The following is a 19102-nucleotide window of genomic DNA, read 5'->3' on the forward strand; positions in this document are numbered from 1 at the left end:
CATTCTTATGTAGGCATAGGCATGATTACCGTGATGTAGAGAGCTATAATTAGCATTGAAAAAAGAAAACATAAGATACAGTAAAGAAAAAGTAGCTGCATAACTGGCTGGGTATATTTAATACATTAAAAAATGGATAAGTCTTATTCTGTCAGTCCTGTTTCAGAGATCTGAAAATTGTCAATGCTTTGTCCATTGATGTGGATATCCAGGTCAGTCCTGTTTGGGCTTTTAGAAACCAGAGGAGTTGGAAATTCAGGGACAGTCTTGTCAAAATTCTCCATCTTGATTTGATATTCACCTTTGGAACCTCGGGTCAACAGAGATGCGAAACAGTGATGTAACATGATTTCAGACGGTAGGTAGGATGTCCTCCTTTGGCATATTTCTCCAGTGCCCTCCTGCATTGCTGAAAGGAATACAACTAATTCAAAGTGAGAAGGATTTTCATGCTGGAGCAGAGTAGCCAGAGGACTTGATGGTGTAATGGAGTGATAGTACGTTAGTGGAAAGATGAAGAATGGACATTCGTCAGAACTGATGCCATCAAGGTGGAAATCCACACTGGTCTGGTAGAGTTTGCCATTTTCTCTTTCCTGATAGAGTACAGCTGAGACCCGGACACTGGTTAGAGGGCTAGGTCGGGTGTTGGCCACTTGGAAGATAAGATTAGGTTTGCCATCCATGTGAGCTACTACTGCTATGTCAGTAAAGCGAATTGAAAAAGCTCGATTCTTTGGCCGGGCAATCTTCGCCACAAAAGCACCTAAATAAGAAATTATTGATTTTTTTTAGAATGAAGACTTTAAATATCAATACTTTTTCTGAATGAGAAGTGTATATCAAATATTTACACATTTCTTGGTGCCATGCCTTTCAGTGAGTCAGGAATTGAACTCATTGTTAATTTGGTCAGTCTTATTTGCCTGAAGCATTTTTCAAAGTACATTTCTGTTTAAAAACCATGATTTCAGAATGAATAAGCAAAATGATTTTGTTACAGCGAAATGTAAAACTTCAGCCTCTAGTTTCTTACAAAGTCAAAGAATTGGTCATTTCCTATATTCCTGCCTGTGCTTAAAAAAAAGTAATAGAAAATAAATGCAACTTGGCTACAGCCAGATTACGTTGAAGTAGAGACTAGGTTCAGAGTAGAATGATTTGGGATGGGGAGGGGACCAATAGAATGAGTGATATTTTGGCCAGGCATGGTGTCTCACGCCTGTAATCCCAGCACTTTGGGAGCCCGAGGCGGGCGGGTCACTTGAGGTCAGGAGTTCGAGACCAGCCTGGCCAACATCATGAAACCCCGTCTCTACTAAAAATACAAAAATTAGCTGGGTCTGGTGGCATATGCCTGTAATCCCAGCTACTCAGGAGGCTGAGGCAGGAGATTGCAGTGAGCCAAATTTGTAGCACTGCACTCCAGCCTGGGCAACAGAGCAAGACTCCATCTCAAAAAAAAAAAAAAAGTGATATTTTGAAGAATTTTTAAACTTTGAAACGTATTTTTAAACTTTGAAACTCAGAAACCTTTTGTGGGGCAGGGGAGGACTGACTATCAGGTAATTTCAGTGCACCTTTCAGGTCTATCTTCCTTGTGCCCTAAGCTATATATAAGAGTTTCTTAATCAGTTTTGTGCCACAGATTTTGTTGGCGGGCTGTTGGTAAGGTCTAAGAAGTAAGTACTTACCAGAATTATGTTTTAAGTGCTTAAAAGTAAAATATAAAAGAAACCAAATTATTGAAATTCAGTTGAACATTTAAGAAATGTTATTATAGTACTATATGTGCCTTACTGATACATTAAATAACAGTCTAGTGGTGGTTTTAGTACTGTGATTTTCAGGTATTCTGGTTTGATATGACAAAATATTTATGATTTCTGTTTGAATCAAAGCTACTAATACTGCTGGTGATGTTGTTTTTTGTTGCCTGTAGGAGATGCCAAATTTCAATTAGTGGTTAGTGCCAAGAGATACAAGTTTTTCCCATATAAGTTTATAGACCCCCTTAATTGTATGCAAAGGACTGACCCAGTATAGGAACTCTTGTTGTAGAAGTTTGTGATTTGCAGGTTATAGAGCTGGTTGGTAGCACACTGGGATTTCATTCCAGATCATTCTTCATACGGCCCAATGCTTACCTTCTCAGATTATTATTGAATAGTATATTAAAGCCAAGTTTTCTTTTGAAATTATGTATGTCACATAAAAAGGGCACTAGTCCTCCTTTAAAGGAAAGAGTTTTCTGTGTTCATGAGCAAAATTTCATAATCTTTGTGGACATATTTCCAGTGCATTTTGCTAAGAATGTGTATACATAACTTGTTCTCTAACATATAATGCTGACTGGTGTTCTGGGCTCACTGACATAAAGTAAATGTTGAAAAGATGAACTCATAGGAGGGAATTCCAGCTCAGTGAAGAAAAAAAACCAAATTCCTTTGTTAGGTAAAATGACTGTCAAAATAGATATTGAATGTATTTATTTATGTATTTGACAAAATGATTAGCTTCAGTGAAAACCTCCTTTTAAACCTTTTGTTAATTTTTTTTTTTGATATAGGATATTTCTGCAATTTAGTATCATACTGATCTCTTTTTTCTTAAGTAGTTCCAGTAAGTAAAATTTTGGTATTGAGACAGGTTCCTTATGCATTTCTCCTATTTTTTTTTGGCTCTAAACTGTTTCTTTTCTATCTTAGACATTACCTGCTATTAATATAGATAAATTATTCTGTAACAGCATTACTTATAACTGACTATACCCTTTCCAAACACCTGTAGTTTTGTTTTGTTTTGTTTTTGTTTTTGTTTTTTTTAAGAACAAAGACAAAATTACCTGTGATAAAAGCCTCTAGCATGAGGCCTAGGAGCATTTGTATGGCAAGTAAGGCGATTGCACTTGGACAGTCACCACTGGGGAACATGGTACCATAACCAATTGTGAGTTGTGTCTCCAGGGAGAAGGAGAATGCAGCTGTGAAACTGGTGATATACTTGACACAGATAGTGTGGTTTTCAGGTGGGGCATCATGATCTAGTTCCAGATCACCATTCATCTCAGCCAGAACATACCAGAGCACTGCAAAGACAAGCCAGTGGACAACAAAAGAAGCAGAAAAGACCAACATCATCCAACGCCAGCGCATGTCCATTAGGATTCCCCAAGCATCTCGAAGATATGCAAGACCTCTTTGAGCGCCATCCATTTGAAGTGTGCTGTGGCCATCCTTGGTGACCATCCTCCGGTATCTTTGACTTAGGAGAGGAGCAATAACTTTGCAATTACTGCTGTCCATCTCAGGCTGTATTTCTCTAAAATCAAGAGTAAATTAGTAAGCTCTTAACTGTTTTATAGTTAATGTTTGTGAATTTGGAGAGCTCATGGACTTTCTGCTTTCTTGGGAATGCTTCTCTAACCACAACTTCGCCAACTCTCTCACTTTTCTCTTCACGTTAGATGGCATTTACTAAGTCATTCATTTGGGAGCTAATTGTGTGTTACCTTAAAATATCTCTTCTATTGTTTCTTTGAATGACAGTTAAAACATTGTTTAACACTTAAACATTTTCTAAGTATATTTTAGAATTCCTGTAGGTAGAGATTATATACCCCTGTGTCTTCCTTGCACAAGTCCGGGTGTCAAGCATTTATTGATTTGACCAAATATTGTGTGTAAAGACTAGCATTTCATAGTTAATTTATAATTATGCATTATTCATAATTAAAAGGGGTATGTTTAAATATGTAAGTGTTCTTCTGTGTAAATAATTAGAAGTCATTTGGAAGCTTATTATTAAACTGTCTGCAAATCCTTTGAAGCCAGATTTAATATAGGACAAGGCTTACATTTGTGGTAAGCTTTTAGAGGTCTGTAGTTCTAATGTATGCTTTATAATTAGCCTATTCAGAGTTTGATTTATTGATCTGTATTTTTAGAGACAGGGTCTTGCTCTGTCTCCTAGGCTGGAGTGCAGTGGCACAGTCATAGCTCACTGCAACCTCAGCAAATTTTTAGAATTTTAATTTTTGTTGGTACTGGGCTCAATATATTGCCTAGGCTGGTCTCGGACTCCTGTTCTCAAGCCATCTTCCCACTTCAGCCTTCCAAAGCGCTGGGATTACAGGGGTGAGCCACCATACCTGGCCTTATTTAGAGTTTTATGATTAGGCTTTATTTGTTTTTGTCACTTTGCAACCATGTTCGTGGATTCTTTCTGTCCTGGATGATGGATTGCTGTATCTTTGCAAATTCTAGGCTCTGATTAGATTGGGGGGTAGAAAGAGAATTGTTTCTTGGCAAAATAAGAAATTCCAGGAAGACATTTCTAGATAGCATTAGCTTTAAAAGTAAGTAAATCGGAAGAAAAAGGTTGAACAGTTTAATGAACTAAAATAATCATTAAGGGGTTAAATAAGAATTTTAAAAAGATAACATTAGTATAATTAGTTTTCTGCTGCAAACAGTTTTCATCAGTGGTTATCCTTTTCTCAAGGTGGTGAGTAGAAATCTAATGTGTGCCTTCCTTGTAATCATCCTTGCGTATGACAAAGGTGTCTTAAGACTTTAGTATAGCAGTTACTAGGAACAGAACAGGAAATGCAGCTTTGCTTCCCTTGAGTGAGCCTCTCTTGTTTGCTACAATCCAGGACTAGGAGTTTATATTTGACTGTCCTCTTTGCTTCTTCCTTTAGAGGTAGATACCCTTGAGAGTGCTGCATACCCACTTTCTGCCTTTTAATGGGGCTTGAGAAGGGCACTACAGACTTGTGGAGCTAGGTTGTTGCTTGGGTTTCCTAGTTCCTATATCTTGGGACTTTGAGGCTTTGGAGACTGCCTTTCTGTGTTGTTGGAATTGGATATTGGCCAGCTGGGTATATACAACTTTCTTTTGCTCTGAGGTAACTTAACATTTATTGGTGATACTAGAGACTTTTTTTTGTATTTTCTTCAGATTTGAGCTAATGGAACACTGGGATGATTGTTCAGTTTATTTAGATTAGATGGCGATTTCAGTTTCATATGATATAGACTTTAAAAAATCTTAGTGCATTATTTTAATGTTTTATAACTTATTACCCTAACAAGTTGTCACAATCATTTAGTGTATTCTTTTTTCTTGGCATAGCTACTTAATGACCCTTATTTTGTTAGATTATTTTTAAATGTTTTAGGAGACCTGATCTCTACGCTTTGGAAACAACAAAATCTTCATAGGCACTGTGATAACTGCTTTCATACTGTATTATCTCTTAATTCTTCAGTATCTCAACAAGATAGCCATTGTTCCCATTTTCAGATGAAGTCACTGGTGCTCAGACCGATAAAAGAAATTTACACAAGGCAAATAGGAGCTTTGGATTATTTGGATGGTTATTCAAGTCTAGCTAACTTCAAAGCCAGTTAATTTTTTTTTTTAATACAGGAAGCGTTTGGTGAAATAACAGTCTTTCCAAAAATGATTGATATTGCATTCTCAAGAAGGTCTTTGATAGCCAAATTTCTAGCACCTTTAGTAGATGCCTTTCTTGCCCCGTAACTGTCTCAAGTATCTGTATTAAACCATTGTTAACTTTATTCATGATTCTTTAGATAGTAATGATTAATAATATTAGCTAATATATATATTGTTTAGCATGTGCCAGGAATCATACCAAATACTTCATATGTACAAACTGATGTGAAGCCAGTGGGCAGTGTCTGGCACAGAGTAAGCTCTCAGTAAAGTATTAGTTGCTTTATTGTTATTAAAAACGTGTCTGGCTCCCAGCACTTCGGGAGGCCGAGACAGGAGGATTGCTTGAGTCCAGGAGTTAGAGACCAGCCTAGGCAACGTAGTGAGACTTTGTCTCTATTTAAAAAAAAAAAAAAAAAAGGTGTCTTAAGTTTCACAGTAATAAGTATCACTATTAGTCCCATTTTACAGATAACGAAAGTGAGGAACCAGGCATGGTGGCTCATGCCTGTAACGCTAGCACTTTGGGAGGCTGAGTCGGGAGGATTGCTTGAGGTCGGGAATTCAAGACCGATCTGGCCAACATAGCGAGACCCTGTCTCTAAAAGAAAAAAAAAAAAGAAAGAAAATGAGGTATAATGAGGTAGTAAGTGGTGGATATGAATATCATACATTCTGAGTCCAGAGTTAGTGCCATATTGCCTCCAAAACAGACGTTTGACCCTGCTTAGCCTTTGTGAATAATACAGTTTCATTTGATTACTTTTGTTCAAGAGCCGCTCCAGAGTGTTTGTTCTTCAGTAATGTTTATTGGGTTCAGACCTATTATTTGTAGGTTAGAAACAGATATTCAGTTAGGAAAGACTTCTTTCAAGACTTGAAGATTATCACAGTCTGAATTATTAGATAGTCCAGTTGTGTTTTGCACATCAGTAAAATTAAAGCAATGTAGAGAGGAGAGTTATGACATAACATTGCCAAGTTTCTGTTTTGCCAGATGAGAAGACAATTTTAGAAGTATAATACTGTCATTATAAATAAAATTATGATGACATAATAAAAGATTTTGACACATGGAAGAAGGATATAACAATGAAAGGATAGTTGGTTGCCTTCAAAATGGTGGGTGAACAACTTTGTCATTCTCCACTGTTGTTGCTTCCTGCCTATGTGAAAATGCCCCTCATGCTCCTGGACACTAGTGCTTGTTCCACATTTGGAGCCACTGTCCTACTGAATGCTGCTAAGTGCTTAGTGTTTCACAAAAGCTTGAGAAAGAAAAAACTCCATGATTCTTTTGTATTTTCAACCTACTTTATGAAAGTTCTAAAATTCCTTACTTAGAGCCTTTCTGTATAGACTGTAGCTAACAAAATTCATCATTCTCATTTGGGCTTTTTCAGGACTGTTGTTACTTCTTACCTACAACTTTTGTAGCACTCTTACTCTAGGCTCTTTACAATTGTATTTTTTTTCTCTTGCAACTAAATACATGGAAAAACCTGTGAACAGGGAAGTCAAAAGGCTGATAATCAGAACAGTTAAGCAGCATTTTTTTTTTAACCTAAGACTGCTGGATTTGGTTTGGATTGTGTTGGCAAGTGGAGTAATATAGAGAAGGAAGATTGATTTCTGATTCCCACTTAACCAATTACCCTGAATAACTATTCTGTGGACTCTTATAGTCAGTGTGGTTTAGTGTAGAGAACGCAGGATAAAGGGATATGGCCTTCAGGCTCTAGCACTGTTGGTTACATAGCTGTGTCATTTTGGGCAAACCACTCAATCCCATTGGCCTGGCATCCTTAGATTAAAACAAAGAAAGTGAAAAAAGAGGGAATTATGATAATAAGATTTCTTAAAGCTCTACAGACTTATGTAAACAAACATATTTCCACTTCCTACAAAGGATACAAGTTTCCTATATGATTTCTTTTATTTCTGTATAGTTTGATGTCTGCTCGTATGGTTTAAAAAACTATATTATTGTTACCTGATATTTAAGTCTCATCAGCTGATCCCAATAGAAAGTGGGGTGGAAGATTGGGAAGGTTTGCTTCTATTGCTGTGTGTGGGCTGTAAAATATTTGCCCATTTATAAATTATTTGGAGGAAAAATAGTACCTATTAAAAAATGATAGGCAGCTTCACTGATCATCAGAATTCATTCTACTCACTGGGTTGTAGCACTTAAAAATATGTATTTTCTGTTGCCATGATAAAAAATAGTATAGTTCATACTGAGGAGTTAAGTTAAAGGCTATAACTAACAAACATTAAATGAAGATGGTATTACTATGTATTTGTTCATGTCTGGTGTAAATACTTTAAGACTATATTGAAAGTCTTATAATGATTTCTTCTGCCCTCCATAATTAGGGCAAACACTATTGAGTTCTAACCCTGTTATATAAGCTCAGAGATTCTATTTTAATTTCTCAGTTGCAGAAGTATCTATTAATTTCCGCAATAATTCCATGCTTAAAAATTTACGATTAGGATACTCATCACTTTCTTCTTAGATTACAGAAATAAAAACAAAGTGGCTTATTCTTTTGGCATTTTTTTTTTATGCTCATTTTGGGTTTTTGAAATTCCTTCCAAAAGAAAAAGACTTTTTTTTTCCTCAAGCCACTGAATTTTTTTTTCTAAGGCCTTTATCTTCTGCTGATATATTGTAATAGAAAATTAGTATACATTTAATAAAACAGTTAAGAAAATTTCCAGTAATACATTCAATATGGCTGTTATTGCATTTTTAAGATTTAAGGGAAAAGAATATAGAAACCTTACTATACTACACTATAGATAATGTCTTTGTTTTAAAAATCTGTTGGAAGTAATCTAGCTCTGTTCCTATTTGCCAGTCAGTTTCTTTCCCTGTTTCCCATAAGGAAAGAAGAATGGATATTATTGCATGTACTCACCAGTTCTTTTGCTGGGTCAGCCTTTATGCCAAGGTAGGTCTTAAGGAAATTTACAGAGTCTGCCTTTTTGATCAGATAATTTTAATCTACAAGTCTAGTTTGTAGGTTCTCTTCTTGGACTGGTTTTACAGCTTACATTCCTCTGTTTATAATGTTGTGGGGGCTGGTTTCAGCTGAGGTTGATGTGATTGGTCACTTAGCCTGCAGGGGGGCCAATTAGCTCTGATCATGTGGAAAAGAATGCTGGTTTGTTAGGAGGTCTTTCTTTACCCAACACAAACCTTAACAACTCTGGAGAAAGCCTCCAGAACTGACTTGGAGAAGGGGTGCATTTTTTGCCTCTAATCAGGACCGGTCTTTAGTAAGTTTGCATAATCTTACTTAAGAGTTTATTTGAAAGTTCAAAGGGATAAAATTCCCTGCAAGATTTTTCAGCCGTCTTTCCTTATATAGCATGTTGAAGTGTGAGATATTTCCTTTACTAATCTTTTTTTTTTCCACCATGTCTTTGGGGAAGATTTATTTGGATAAGGACTTATAGGCATAAATTAATGCATTGATTTTCTTAGTTTTCTTCTCATGTCTCATCAGAATGGCTACCATTAGTTCCAGAACTAGTAATATAGATAATTTAATTACGTGAAATCTTTTATTTTTTTGGTTAGGAAACAAACTTTTTTTTTTTAAAGGCTGTATACAAAGACCTTGAATAGGAATAAAATTAATTGTTCTGTACCTGATACTTTTAAAAATGCACACCTGTGGGAAAGAACCGAAGAATTTTCTTAAGGCTTATTTTAATGATGTTTAGAAGATGTTTTCCTGATCAGTGTGATGAAGTATAGTGTTAATAAAACATAGTGTACAGTGTACAGAAAATGTAACACAACATTGAAATAGTGTTTAGCTGGAAAATGTGATCCAGCTTGTTGGAACCCTGAAACGTGCTGTGGTATGGCTTTGTGCAGTGCCTTAGTGAACAGTACTTTTCTCCTCCTCCGTTAGCTGCTGATTTTAAAACTTTGACCAAATGTCACATGTAAGAGGATCTGAGAAACAAAGACTGTGATTGTTCAAAGTAAAATCTTGGAAGGCCTGCTGGGAAAATTATTAATGTAGACCAATATAATGCTACTTAGAAAGTGAAATCCGCCTTTGTAGAATCCTCTCCGTCCCCCCCTGCCCCACAATTTAAAAAATATATTAATTCCTTCTTTGTTTTATTAGTACCAAATACTTCAACACAAGTTCAGACACAGCATTAGAAACACTGACCTTCAGAACTAGGGAAGGTAAAGTATAAAGAAGGATTTGTGGTGTGATGCTCATTCCCTGCATGTACTGGTAGGAATTATAATGTATATCAATTCCCAGCTAACAAATTGCAGAAAAACAGAACAACACAACAACAAAATACTAGAACAAGTATAGTATAATACTGCTTCTAGAAAGCAGAAGCACTTGAGTGTATCTGTCATGTGTTTTGAATATACATTGTATATTTTTTATTTTCATTTTTTTTAGACATAGAGTCTTGCTGTGTCACCCAGGCTGGAGTGCAGTGGTGTGATCACAGCTCACTGCAGCCTCGACCTCCCAGGCTCAAGTGATCCTCCCACCTCATCCCCCACCCCCTGCAGTAATGCCACCACATCTGGCTAATTTTTTATTTTTTGTAGAGGCAGGGTCTTGCTGTGTTGTCTAGGCTGGTCTTGAACTCCTGGGCTCAAGCTGTCCTCTCAATTCAGCCTCCCAAATTCCTGGGATTACAGGCATGAGCCACTTCACCTGGCCTGAGAATACATATTATAGTAGACAAGACAGTTAAGGATTTTATTAAACTTAAAAGTCTTTTTCCATAGTATACTTGGTTTCAATATATTGAGACAAAAATGATTTGGCAAAATGATCTTCAATTAAGAAAGAAATGTCTTAAGTGAAGCTAATTTCTGGATCTCTACAATTTGAAAGTCTTGCTATGGTCTATAAACAGTGATTCCTACTGCTGTGAATATTATAGACCAGCTCTGAAGTGCCCACTTAGGAGCATAGCTCTCCCATTACAATAGCCTGAGCATTTAAAGTCATTTCTGGTTGAAGTTACCAGGTTAGCTGGTGTAGGGGAGAGAGAAGACCTTCTCTCTTCCTTTTGAAGGTTTGATAATTGAGTCTATAATATAAAGCAACAGTAGGTAGACTTAACAGAAGAAAAACAGTTTACATCCTTATGCACAAGAGTCCCACAAAACATGAGACTTGAGGAAGGACCAGATGATTGAAGTTCTTACAGCATTGGAATAGGGATGTGGAGGTCCTGAGGGAAGGTATTGACAAGCTATGGGAAAATGAGGGGAGGAAATGTATGATGAGCAAAAGTTGTCTAGTTATTGAGATAAAGTCTTTCAGGTATTGAAAATTAACTTGAGGAAGAACGCTACTAGACCTTTTAATCTCTTATGTGATAAGGTTAATCTTCCCTGATTGATGAAATTCTAGGGAGGGGACAAAGGAATTTTTTGAGATAAGGGGGCATCAGAGAAGGCCCCTCCCTGTGCTTGCTGTTCCCTAAGTTCTCTCAGTTTGCAGTAATGAGCATACCAAAGCAGTATATTTTGGGGTGGTGTTTCCTGGGGCTCCTTCACTGAGATGACGCGGATATTGGCACAGATGATATGCCACCTTCACCCAGAAACTCATGGTCCTTCCCATCTAGACAATTTGTTATTTCTGTTGTAGCTGTTTCACAGTAAGGTAATTGGAGATGGCTCTAAAACATTTCTTTGGTGAATGAACATAAATGGTAAATACCTGTTCATAGATTGATGGATTGTGTCTCCAAAATTATAATGATTAAATTAAGCAAGGTACCAAGACCTGGTAAATTATTCTGTATTAAATCTAGTCCTCTGTCCCTAAAGGCATTTGATTTTCTTTCTGACTGAAATAATTCACTATATATCTATAAATGTATCACATTTTTCTTGAGAACAGTAAAATCTTCAGTTGGAGTGCGATTTCTGGCCTATGTAAGTAGGTAATCTCACAGCTTTAAAACGTTAGCTCTGGTCTCCATGTTCTTGCTTACATAGTGTACTTGGCTTTCTTTTGAAGATGCCTAGTCTCTTTCCATTTCCACATGTCCAAGCCAACTATGAATTGCCTTCCCACAGATTTCAGGCAGCCTCTGGGTATGTACCAGCAGACAGCTGAGCATGAGGGCTGTAGGGTTGTGGTACATATTCAGATGGCCTGAGGACCTTTTTCAGAGATTCTGATACACTGCAGCTTCTCCAGTCTCTGCTGTTTTTTCAGGACTCTTGTTAACCAGCTGAGCAGGTTATTTATTCCTCAGGGAGAAAGTCGTAACTCTCTGGGTACAGAAGTTAAACTGCTCTGTCCTAGCCACCCTGAGTTTTGTTTATAAGTAATTGTAGGGGAGAGGGGTGGTAAATATCAACACTTGAGTGGGATGCCCTTTCACCATTTTCTTTGGTGTTAGAATTTTTTTTGGTGTTGATCAGATAATATATATCTGAACAGAGTAATACAAAGTCACTCCTTAAAAAATTTGCACATAAACAAGCTTCAAAGTCTGTCCCATAATTCCACTTTTGCTTGTGGAGCTTGTGGAGATTGGGCACTTGTAAGCTCCAAGTCTCACAGCTGTAGATTTTGTTGGCTGAGTGCCTCTTTGCTCCATCTGAAGTTTTCCATAAACACTATTTTTGGCCGTGGGTCAAACATGCACACAGGTGCCCTTTTACTGCTCTTTCTCCTTAGGAAGTCCACTCAGTTAGACCAGGCAAAAACTAACACTGCATTTTAATTTAATTTAATTTTTAGATGAATCCTATTTGGACTTAATAAACTAAGATTGAAACAACCAAGTATTTATTGCCACTGGGGAAATTGTATATGTAGTACGTATGTATTTTAGCACCTTTACATAATTTGCTTTTAACGTAAGGACATAAAATATATCGTTTTCCTCATAGTCATGTTTGCTATATTGAATGGAAAAAAATACATTTAAAATTTGTGTTTCTTTGCCTTTTGAGGGTCACAGACACCTTTAAAATTCTGACGAAAGCTGTAGACCCTTTTCCCTGAAAGAAGAAGAAAGCATGCCAGCACAAAGTGCATGTCCAGTGCAAGGATTCACAGCCCTGAGCTCATTCATTGACTGTAGATTAAGAATATTTGGTTCAGGCATGAGTTTGTAAATAATTCAATAAGATTTACTTTAAAATCATCTTGTTTGTAAATCTGTTAAGATTTTAAAAGTAAGTCAACTGAAATACAGTATTTGGTTAGTCAACTTTGTCATGGTGCTGACGTTACAGAAGGAGGAAGCCTTTGATTTTGAATGCTGAGAAGGGCCATGTAACTGTCTCTCACTCATTTTAGTCTCTGTTGCTATGAATTGTTGGAATTTTTAGACGTGAAGGGAAGTTAGATGTCATCTTCTAAACTGCCCATGAATGACTTTAATATTTATTATTTATTTATGTTTATTTTATTATTATTATTTTTGGAGACGGAGTCTTGCTGTGTTGCCCAGGCTGGAGTGCAGTGGCACAATCTCGGCTCACTGCAACCTCCACCTCTCGGGTTCAAGTGATTCTCCTGCCTCAGCCTCCTGAGTAGCTGGGACTACAGGCGCACACTACCAGGCCAGGCTAATTTTTAGTACTTTTAGTAGAAACGGGGTTTTGTCATGTTGGCCAGGCTGGTCTCAAACTCCTGACCTCAGGTGATCTGCCCGGCTCGGCCTCTGAAAGTGCTGGGATTATAGGCATGAGCCAACATGCCTGACCTATTATTTATTTTAAATTATATCAGGAATACATACACACACACACACACACACACACACACACACACACACACACAACTTATAAAGATAATGGTCTCCTTGGCACTCCCACCCACCCACCCATCCAAATTTACACAAGTAAATCTGTAATCAATTTGGTTAGAAGGGATTTATTTTAATATTTTTGGGGATTGCTTAGATGCAGTATAATTTTTAGTTATATTAGTAGTAATTGGAAATGTGTATTTTTGTGACTGAAGTCACCTTCTAAATAATTTCTAGAATAAAATTTTTATGTTGAAGAAGTTGGTCTTAACCATTTTTTTTTTCAGGAGCATGCATTTTGAAATCATTCTGTGGGAAGATGAAAACAAATTTAGTTCTATGTCTCCCCTTTTTAGAGATGTTGACACTTTCCTTAAATGTACCATGCATGATTTGTCTACCACCCTTTTAGCTTGTTATACTTAAATCCCAGATCTCTGTCTTCCCATTTCAGTTTCTCTAGAATTTCTGGCTGCTTCCAATGGGTCAAATTTATGAGTGAACCATTAAGAATCACTTAGTGTAGAAATAAACCATGGGTTAGGAGTTTGAACACTGCCTAGGTTCTGTTTCTGATTTGGTTATGATTCAGCTGTGTGGCCTTGGGAAACCACCTTACTGGTATCCCTATCCTTGCAGAAGCAAGAGAGTTAATGATGGTTGACTTAATCTCTTGTGGTTATTATGAAGATCAGATAAGATACATTAACACATTTTGCCAACTGAATTAGGTTATTTATTTACATGTGTGTCCATGGACCTGGGGATCAGGTGCTATGTCTCAGCCTTATCTTTGTTTTTAATCCTGTGTCTCTAATTGTGTTTGTCAGTAAAGGAGTGAGTCATTTAATGGTTGCTAGATGTTTGAGTAAAACCAACAAGCAAACAAATGGTAAATTAGTACTATATCTTTTTAAAAAATTTTTTTTTACATTTTAAAAATTATAGATAAATATAGAGATGAGGTCTCACCATGTTGCCCAGTCTGGTTTCAAACTCCTAAACTCAAGTGATCCTCTCTCCTCAGCCTCCCAAAGTGCTAGGATTACAGGCGTGAGCCACCATGCCTGGCCAGTAGTACTATTTCTTTGGGAAAATATTTAGTAGTAGTCAACAAAGTTGAGCATACTGTGACCTGGCAGTTTTGATGCTAAGTATATACCCAACAGAAATTCAAACATATACTTACCAAAACTCATGTCCAAGAATATTCGTAGAAGCACAATTCTTATGATAGCAAAAAGGTAGAAAACAACCTAGATGTTTCTAAGCAGTAGCATAAGAGTAATACCGTGTGGTTTGTTTATACAGTGAGATCCTGTACAGCCATGTAAAAGACCAAAATATTCCCTGTAACAATGAGAATGAATCTCCTGTGCTTGCTTCGGCAGCACATACACTAAAATTGCAACGATACAGAGATTAGCATGGCCCCTGTGCAAGGAGAATGAATCTTCGTAATGTTCAGCAAAAGAAGCCAGATATAAATGAATATTCCATTTTATAAAAAAGTTTAAAAGCAGGCAAAGCTAATATTTGGGGCTAGAAATTAGGATAGTGTTTATCTTGGGAAGGGCTGATTGGGAGGACACATGAAGATTTTTGAGGCTCCTTAAAATCTTTTTTTAAAAATCTAGGTGGTAGTTAAATTATATGTATTTGCTTTATGAAAACTGTCAGTTGTACATTTGTGATTAGTGTACTTTTAAAAAATGTTTTCTTAAAGAGGTGGGGAGATGAGTGAAGTCCATTTAAAAGTTCTTGAGGTCTTTTCACCCTTACGAAAATGAGCACGGCCTCTGGAGGCAGAACTTATATGGCTTGATGAAAAATGTGGCTGTACTAACAAAAGAGAAACAAATTTAAAACAACCTTGTGATTCTCAAACTCTTGGAAAACCTGTAGCTCATAAAGTTTGAATGACCAATTCTGCATGCTTTGTTCCAAAAAGGATTTGAGGGAGAAAATTTGAAGATAAAGAGGAAAGCAACACCAAAGAAAGAATGATGAGATTTGGAGTCATTAGACCTGGTTTCAGATTCTGGTTCCAATTATTTTTTGTTTGTTTTGTTTATTATTTTTCTTATTTTATTTATTTATTTTTTAATTATTTTGTTTTTTATTTTTTTTGGCTCCAGTTCTTATCTACACACCTTGACTAGTGAAGACCCAGTTCCTCATTTGTGAAAGAGGGGGTTGGAGGTGTTGTGGAGAATGAAGTAGCCTGAATTTACATGAATACTAGTTCCAAACCATTCTACATGAATATTGGTTCAAGCCATTTTGAACAATACTTGTTCAGAAATTTCTATAAAGGAGCTTAAATTTTGTTACTAAGTGATTATTTACACAAAATAATTTCTTTTTTTTTGTTTGTTTACTAAGTCAGATCTAGGTGTTTTTTTGTTTGTTTGTTTGTTTGAGATGGAGTTTAGCTCTTGTTGTCCAGGCTGGAGTGCAATGGTGCGATCTTGGCTCACCGCAACCTCTGCCACCCGCTTCAAGTGATTCTCCTGCCTCAGCCTCCCGAGTAGCTGGGATTGCAGGCATGCGCCACCATGCCCAGCTAATTTTTTTTGTATTTTAGTAGAGACGGGGTTTCTGCATGTTGGTTAGGCTGGTCTCGAACTTCTGACCTCAGGTGATCCGCCGGCCTCGGCCTCCCAAAGTGCAGGGATTACAGGCGTGAGCCACCACGCCCAGCCTCAGATCTAGTTTTTTACTTGTAGTATCAATAAAATTTACTTACGTACCAGTAACAATTACATACAAGGATCAAGAATTTAGCTCCCTGAAATTCAGCATCCCTGAAATTAAATGGATAGGATTTTCTCATAACATGATCACATTTTTAAAAAGCCTGTTTAGGGCAACAGTTGGAAATAAGTGATGAAGAAACTGAATAAATTATACAGAAGTGCCCTTCTACATAATTTACTAAGAGGTCAAGGCAGAAGGATCACTTGAGGCCAGAAGTTCAAGACCAACCTAAACAACATAGCAAGACCCCCATCTCTGCAAAAATTAAATAAAATGAAATTTTAAAATTAGCTGAGTGTGGTGGCATGTGCCTGAGGTTCTAGCTACTTACACAAAATAATTTCTTTTTTTTTTTTGAGACGGAGTCTTGCTCTGTCACCCAGGCTGGAGAGCAGTGGCGTGATCTGGGCTCACTGCAAGCTCCACCTCCCAGGTTCACGCCATTCTCCTGCCTCAGCCTCCTGAGTAGCTGGGACTACAGGCGCCCGCCACCGGGCCCGGCTAATTTTTTCTATTTTTAGTAGAGATGGGGTTTCATCGTGTTAGCTAGGATGATCTTGATCTGACCTCGTGATCTGCCCGCCTTAGCCTCCCAAAGTGCTGGGATTACAGGTGTGAGCCACCGCGCCCGGCCACAAAATAATTTATAAAAGCTGCAATATGGTTTTTGATATATCAGATATTACATAATAACTACAATAGATTTAGATTATGACTTCTCTGGTAAACCAAGTGATACAGTTTGGATGTTTGTCCCCTCCAGATCACATGTTGAAATGTGATCGCCAGTGTTGGAGGTGGGGCCTGGTGGGAGGTGTTTGGGTCATGAGGGTGGATCCCTCATCCCCTCCCCACTGTAATGAGTTCAAGAGTCTGGGATCTCTGTCATCTTTCTTGCTCCCTCTCTCACCATGTGACATACTTGCTCTCACTTCACCTTCCACAATGAGTAACAGCTTCCTGAGGTCTCACTGGAAGCCAGGCAGATGCTGGTGCCATGCTTGTATAGTCTGCAGAACCACGAGCCAAATAAACTTCTTCTTCTTCTTTTTTTTTTAAATAAATTACCCAGCCTCAGGTATTCCTTTATAGCCATGCAAAATGGACTAATAAACTAAGGAAAGCCAGAATATAGTTCTGACATTCCAGACACATCCTGCAGGTAAGAGCAAGGTCATAGATAATAAAACCCTTGCTTGGTGGTTCAAAACAGCAAACATTTATTATCTCAGTTTCTGTGGGTTGGGAATCTAGAAGCAGCTTAGCCTAGCTGGGTGGTTCTGGCCCAGGGTTCTTGTAAGGCTGCACTCAAGGTGTCAGCCCATGCTGCAGTCTCTCAAAGCTCAACTGGGGTTTGATCCACTTCCAGACTCACTCATGTTTCTGGTGGTAAGTCTCAGTTCTTTGCCATGCGAGCTTCTCCACGAGGTCTGTGTCACTACATGGCAACTAGTGTCCTTCAGAGAAAGTGTCCAAGATGGAAACTACAGTCTTCTTTAATATTGTAAGTGGCATCTCATCACTTCAGCTGCATTCTGTTAGTCCAGCTTGTAATTGGGGGTAGAGGATTCCACAGAGATCAGCAGTCAGGGATTGTTGGTGAGCTCTTAGAGGCTGTCCACCACAATAAGAAAGCAGCAGATCATGTCTTCCATTCTCCCAAGATATTTTATCTTTCAGTAGAATGATACCTAGTAGCAGACTAACAACCATATGGACAAGCAGGATGCTGAATCTCAATATATGTAAGGTGGAATATAACAGAATGACCAGAAATTAGAATTTCATTTTCATATGCTGTTGTTCAATTATTTTTTCACTTTTAGTATGGATTAATTAAAAGGATTGAGTTTGTCATTATGAGAACTTGAACTTTTATTGTTATAAACTGAGGACATCAATGTATGTTATTCTGGATTTTCAACTATTTTGATGTGAGATTTTATAAATGTTATGAGTTATATATGTTAGCACATGTGGAATGGTGACTGAAGAATTTGTTTGCACAATTTAGAATGATCTTGTCCTTTTAAAATACCAGTTTAGTTTACTTGGTATACCAGGCTCTCTTTTGACATTAATGTAACTTTTGAGACATTAGGTTAGACATAGCTTAGCTTTAAATTCTGTCCAAAAGCAATTTATGGTATGCCTGTATTGTATTAGGTGCTAGAGTAAATGAGGTTATACTACTTTTCAATTTTTTTTTTTGAGACGGAGTCTCGCTCTGTCACCCAGGCTGGAGTACAGTGTCGCGATCTCTGCTTACCGCAACCTCCGCCTCCTGGGTTCAAGCCATTCTCCTGCCTCAGCCTCCTGAGTAGCTGGGATTACAGGCACTTGTCACCACACCCAGCTAATTTTTGTATTTTGAGTAGACATGAGGTTTCACCATATTGGCCAGGCTGGTCTCCCAACTCCTGACCTCGTGATCCACCTGTCTCGGCCTCCCAAAGTGCTGGGATTATAGGCGTGAGCCACCACGCGGCCTGCTTTTCAGTTTATAATCTGTTTTGGAATGAAAGAGGGCCTGAAATGTACACATATCATGTTTAGACAGAATCACCAGTAGGTGTTGGTTATATAAAGTATGTTGTATGATGAAAAATATAACTTTAAAAAGTATGTGCTAGTAAGGAAGGATTGGCAAGATACACTGTTAGTGAAAACAGCAAACAAAACAACATTTATAACATCCTGAGGGTGGCGTTTGTGTGTGTGGATGAGGGAGCTATGTATACATGTGTAAGTGTATCCATGGACAGTGTTTGGAAAGACTTTATAAGAAACTTGGTGATGGTTCCTTCTGGGGAGTACGACTCTGAGGGTCTTGTGTAGGAAGATGGACTTTTCATTGTATGCTTTTTCAAAAAAAATTGTACATAATATTTTTGTTTAAAAAAATTGCCCAGTCTCTGAACATTCAGCTTTAAGAAATGTGTCTAATAATATATACATATACCCACTGTTATTTTAGTGATTTTTTCTGAATATTGAAATGGACCCATTTGCAGGAAAGCTTGATTTGAACTGTGAAGTTTGTTTTCAAAGCCTATACTGGCAGAGGCTCATGTTTACTTACCATATTATT

The 19102-nt window shown here is 37.5% G+C and overlaps 2 protein-coding genes and 1 non-coding gene across 29 annotated transcripts in view; 2 read left to right on the plus strand and 1 right to left on the minus strand.

Annotated features, from left to right (window-relative positions):
- The window catches only part of GIGYF2 (GRB10 interacting GYF protein 2), a 160576-nt gene that overhangs the window by 71010 nt on the left and 70464 nt on the right, over positions 1-19102 (plus strand). For 2 of the 25 annotated variants that reach the window (XM_034955369.3, XM_055109228.2), the window contains exons 1-2: positions 52-358; positions 8358-8423. The exons of 21 other annotated variants lie outside the window; for them this stretch is intronic. In XM_034955369.3, coding sequence (XP_034811260.2) covers positions 346-358; positions 8358-8423 — 79 coding nt within the window. In that variant the 5' untranslated portion in view covers positions 52-345. Of the gene's footprint in view, positions 1-51; positions 359-8357; positions 8424-19102 lie in introns of those variants that run through there. 2 more of the 25 variants (XM_055109231.2, XM_055109226.2) reach the window with 1 other exon arrangement.
- KCNJ13 (potassium inwardly rectifying channel subfamily J member 13) lies at positions 144-19075 on the minus strand. 3 transcript variants are annotated; one of them, XM_003813141.5, is made up of 3 exons: positions 8391-19075; positions 2846-3321; positions 144-766 (listed from the first exon to the last, which is right to left on the minus strand). In XM_003813141.5, the coding sequence occupies exons 2-3, from the start codon at positions 3303-3305 to the stop codon at positions 144-146; spliced, it is 1083 nt and encodes a 360-aa protein (XP_003813189.1). In that variant the 5' UTR covers positions 3306-3321; positions 8391-19075. The 3 variants fall into 3 exon arrangements, with proteins under 3 accessions (XP_003813189.1, XP_008963977.1, XP_063451375.1); XM_008965729.5 differs by having other exon boundaries at positions 349-766; positions 3082-3321; XM_063595305.1 differs by lacking the exon at positions 8391-19075 and having other exon boundaries at positions 565-766; positions 3082-8332.
- LOC112439139 (U6 spliceosomal RNA) lies at positions 14627-14728 on the plus strand. Its single transcript, XR_003027442.1, has one exon. It is a non-coding gene; the product is annotated as a U6 spliceosomal RNA (small nuclear RNA).

Source organism: Pan paniscus, chromosome 13 (assembly GCF_029289425.2).
Source record: "Pan paniscus chromosome 13, NHGRI_mPanPan1-v2.0_pri, whole genome shotgun sequence".
Classification (NCBI taxonomy): domain Eukaryota; kingdom Metazoa; phylum Chordata; class Mammalia; order Primates; family Hominidae; genus Pan; species Pan paniscus.

Excerpts from the sequence above, each read along its gene's own strand:
- KCNJ13 (XM_003813141.5), bottom strand. The coding sequence starts at position 3,305 with ATGGACAGCAGTAATTGCAAAGTTATTGCTCCTCTCCTAAGTCAAAGA. Across the intron at positions 767-2,845 it reads GCTAGAGGCTTTTATCACAG|GTGCTTTTGTGGCGAAGATT; the intron begins GTAATTTTGTCT and ends TTTCTTATTTAG.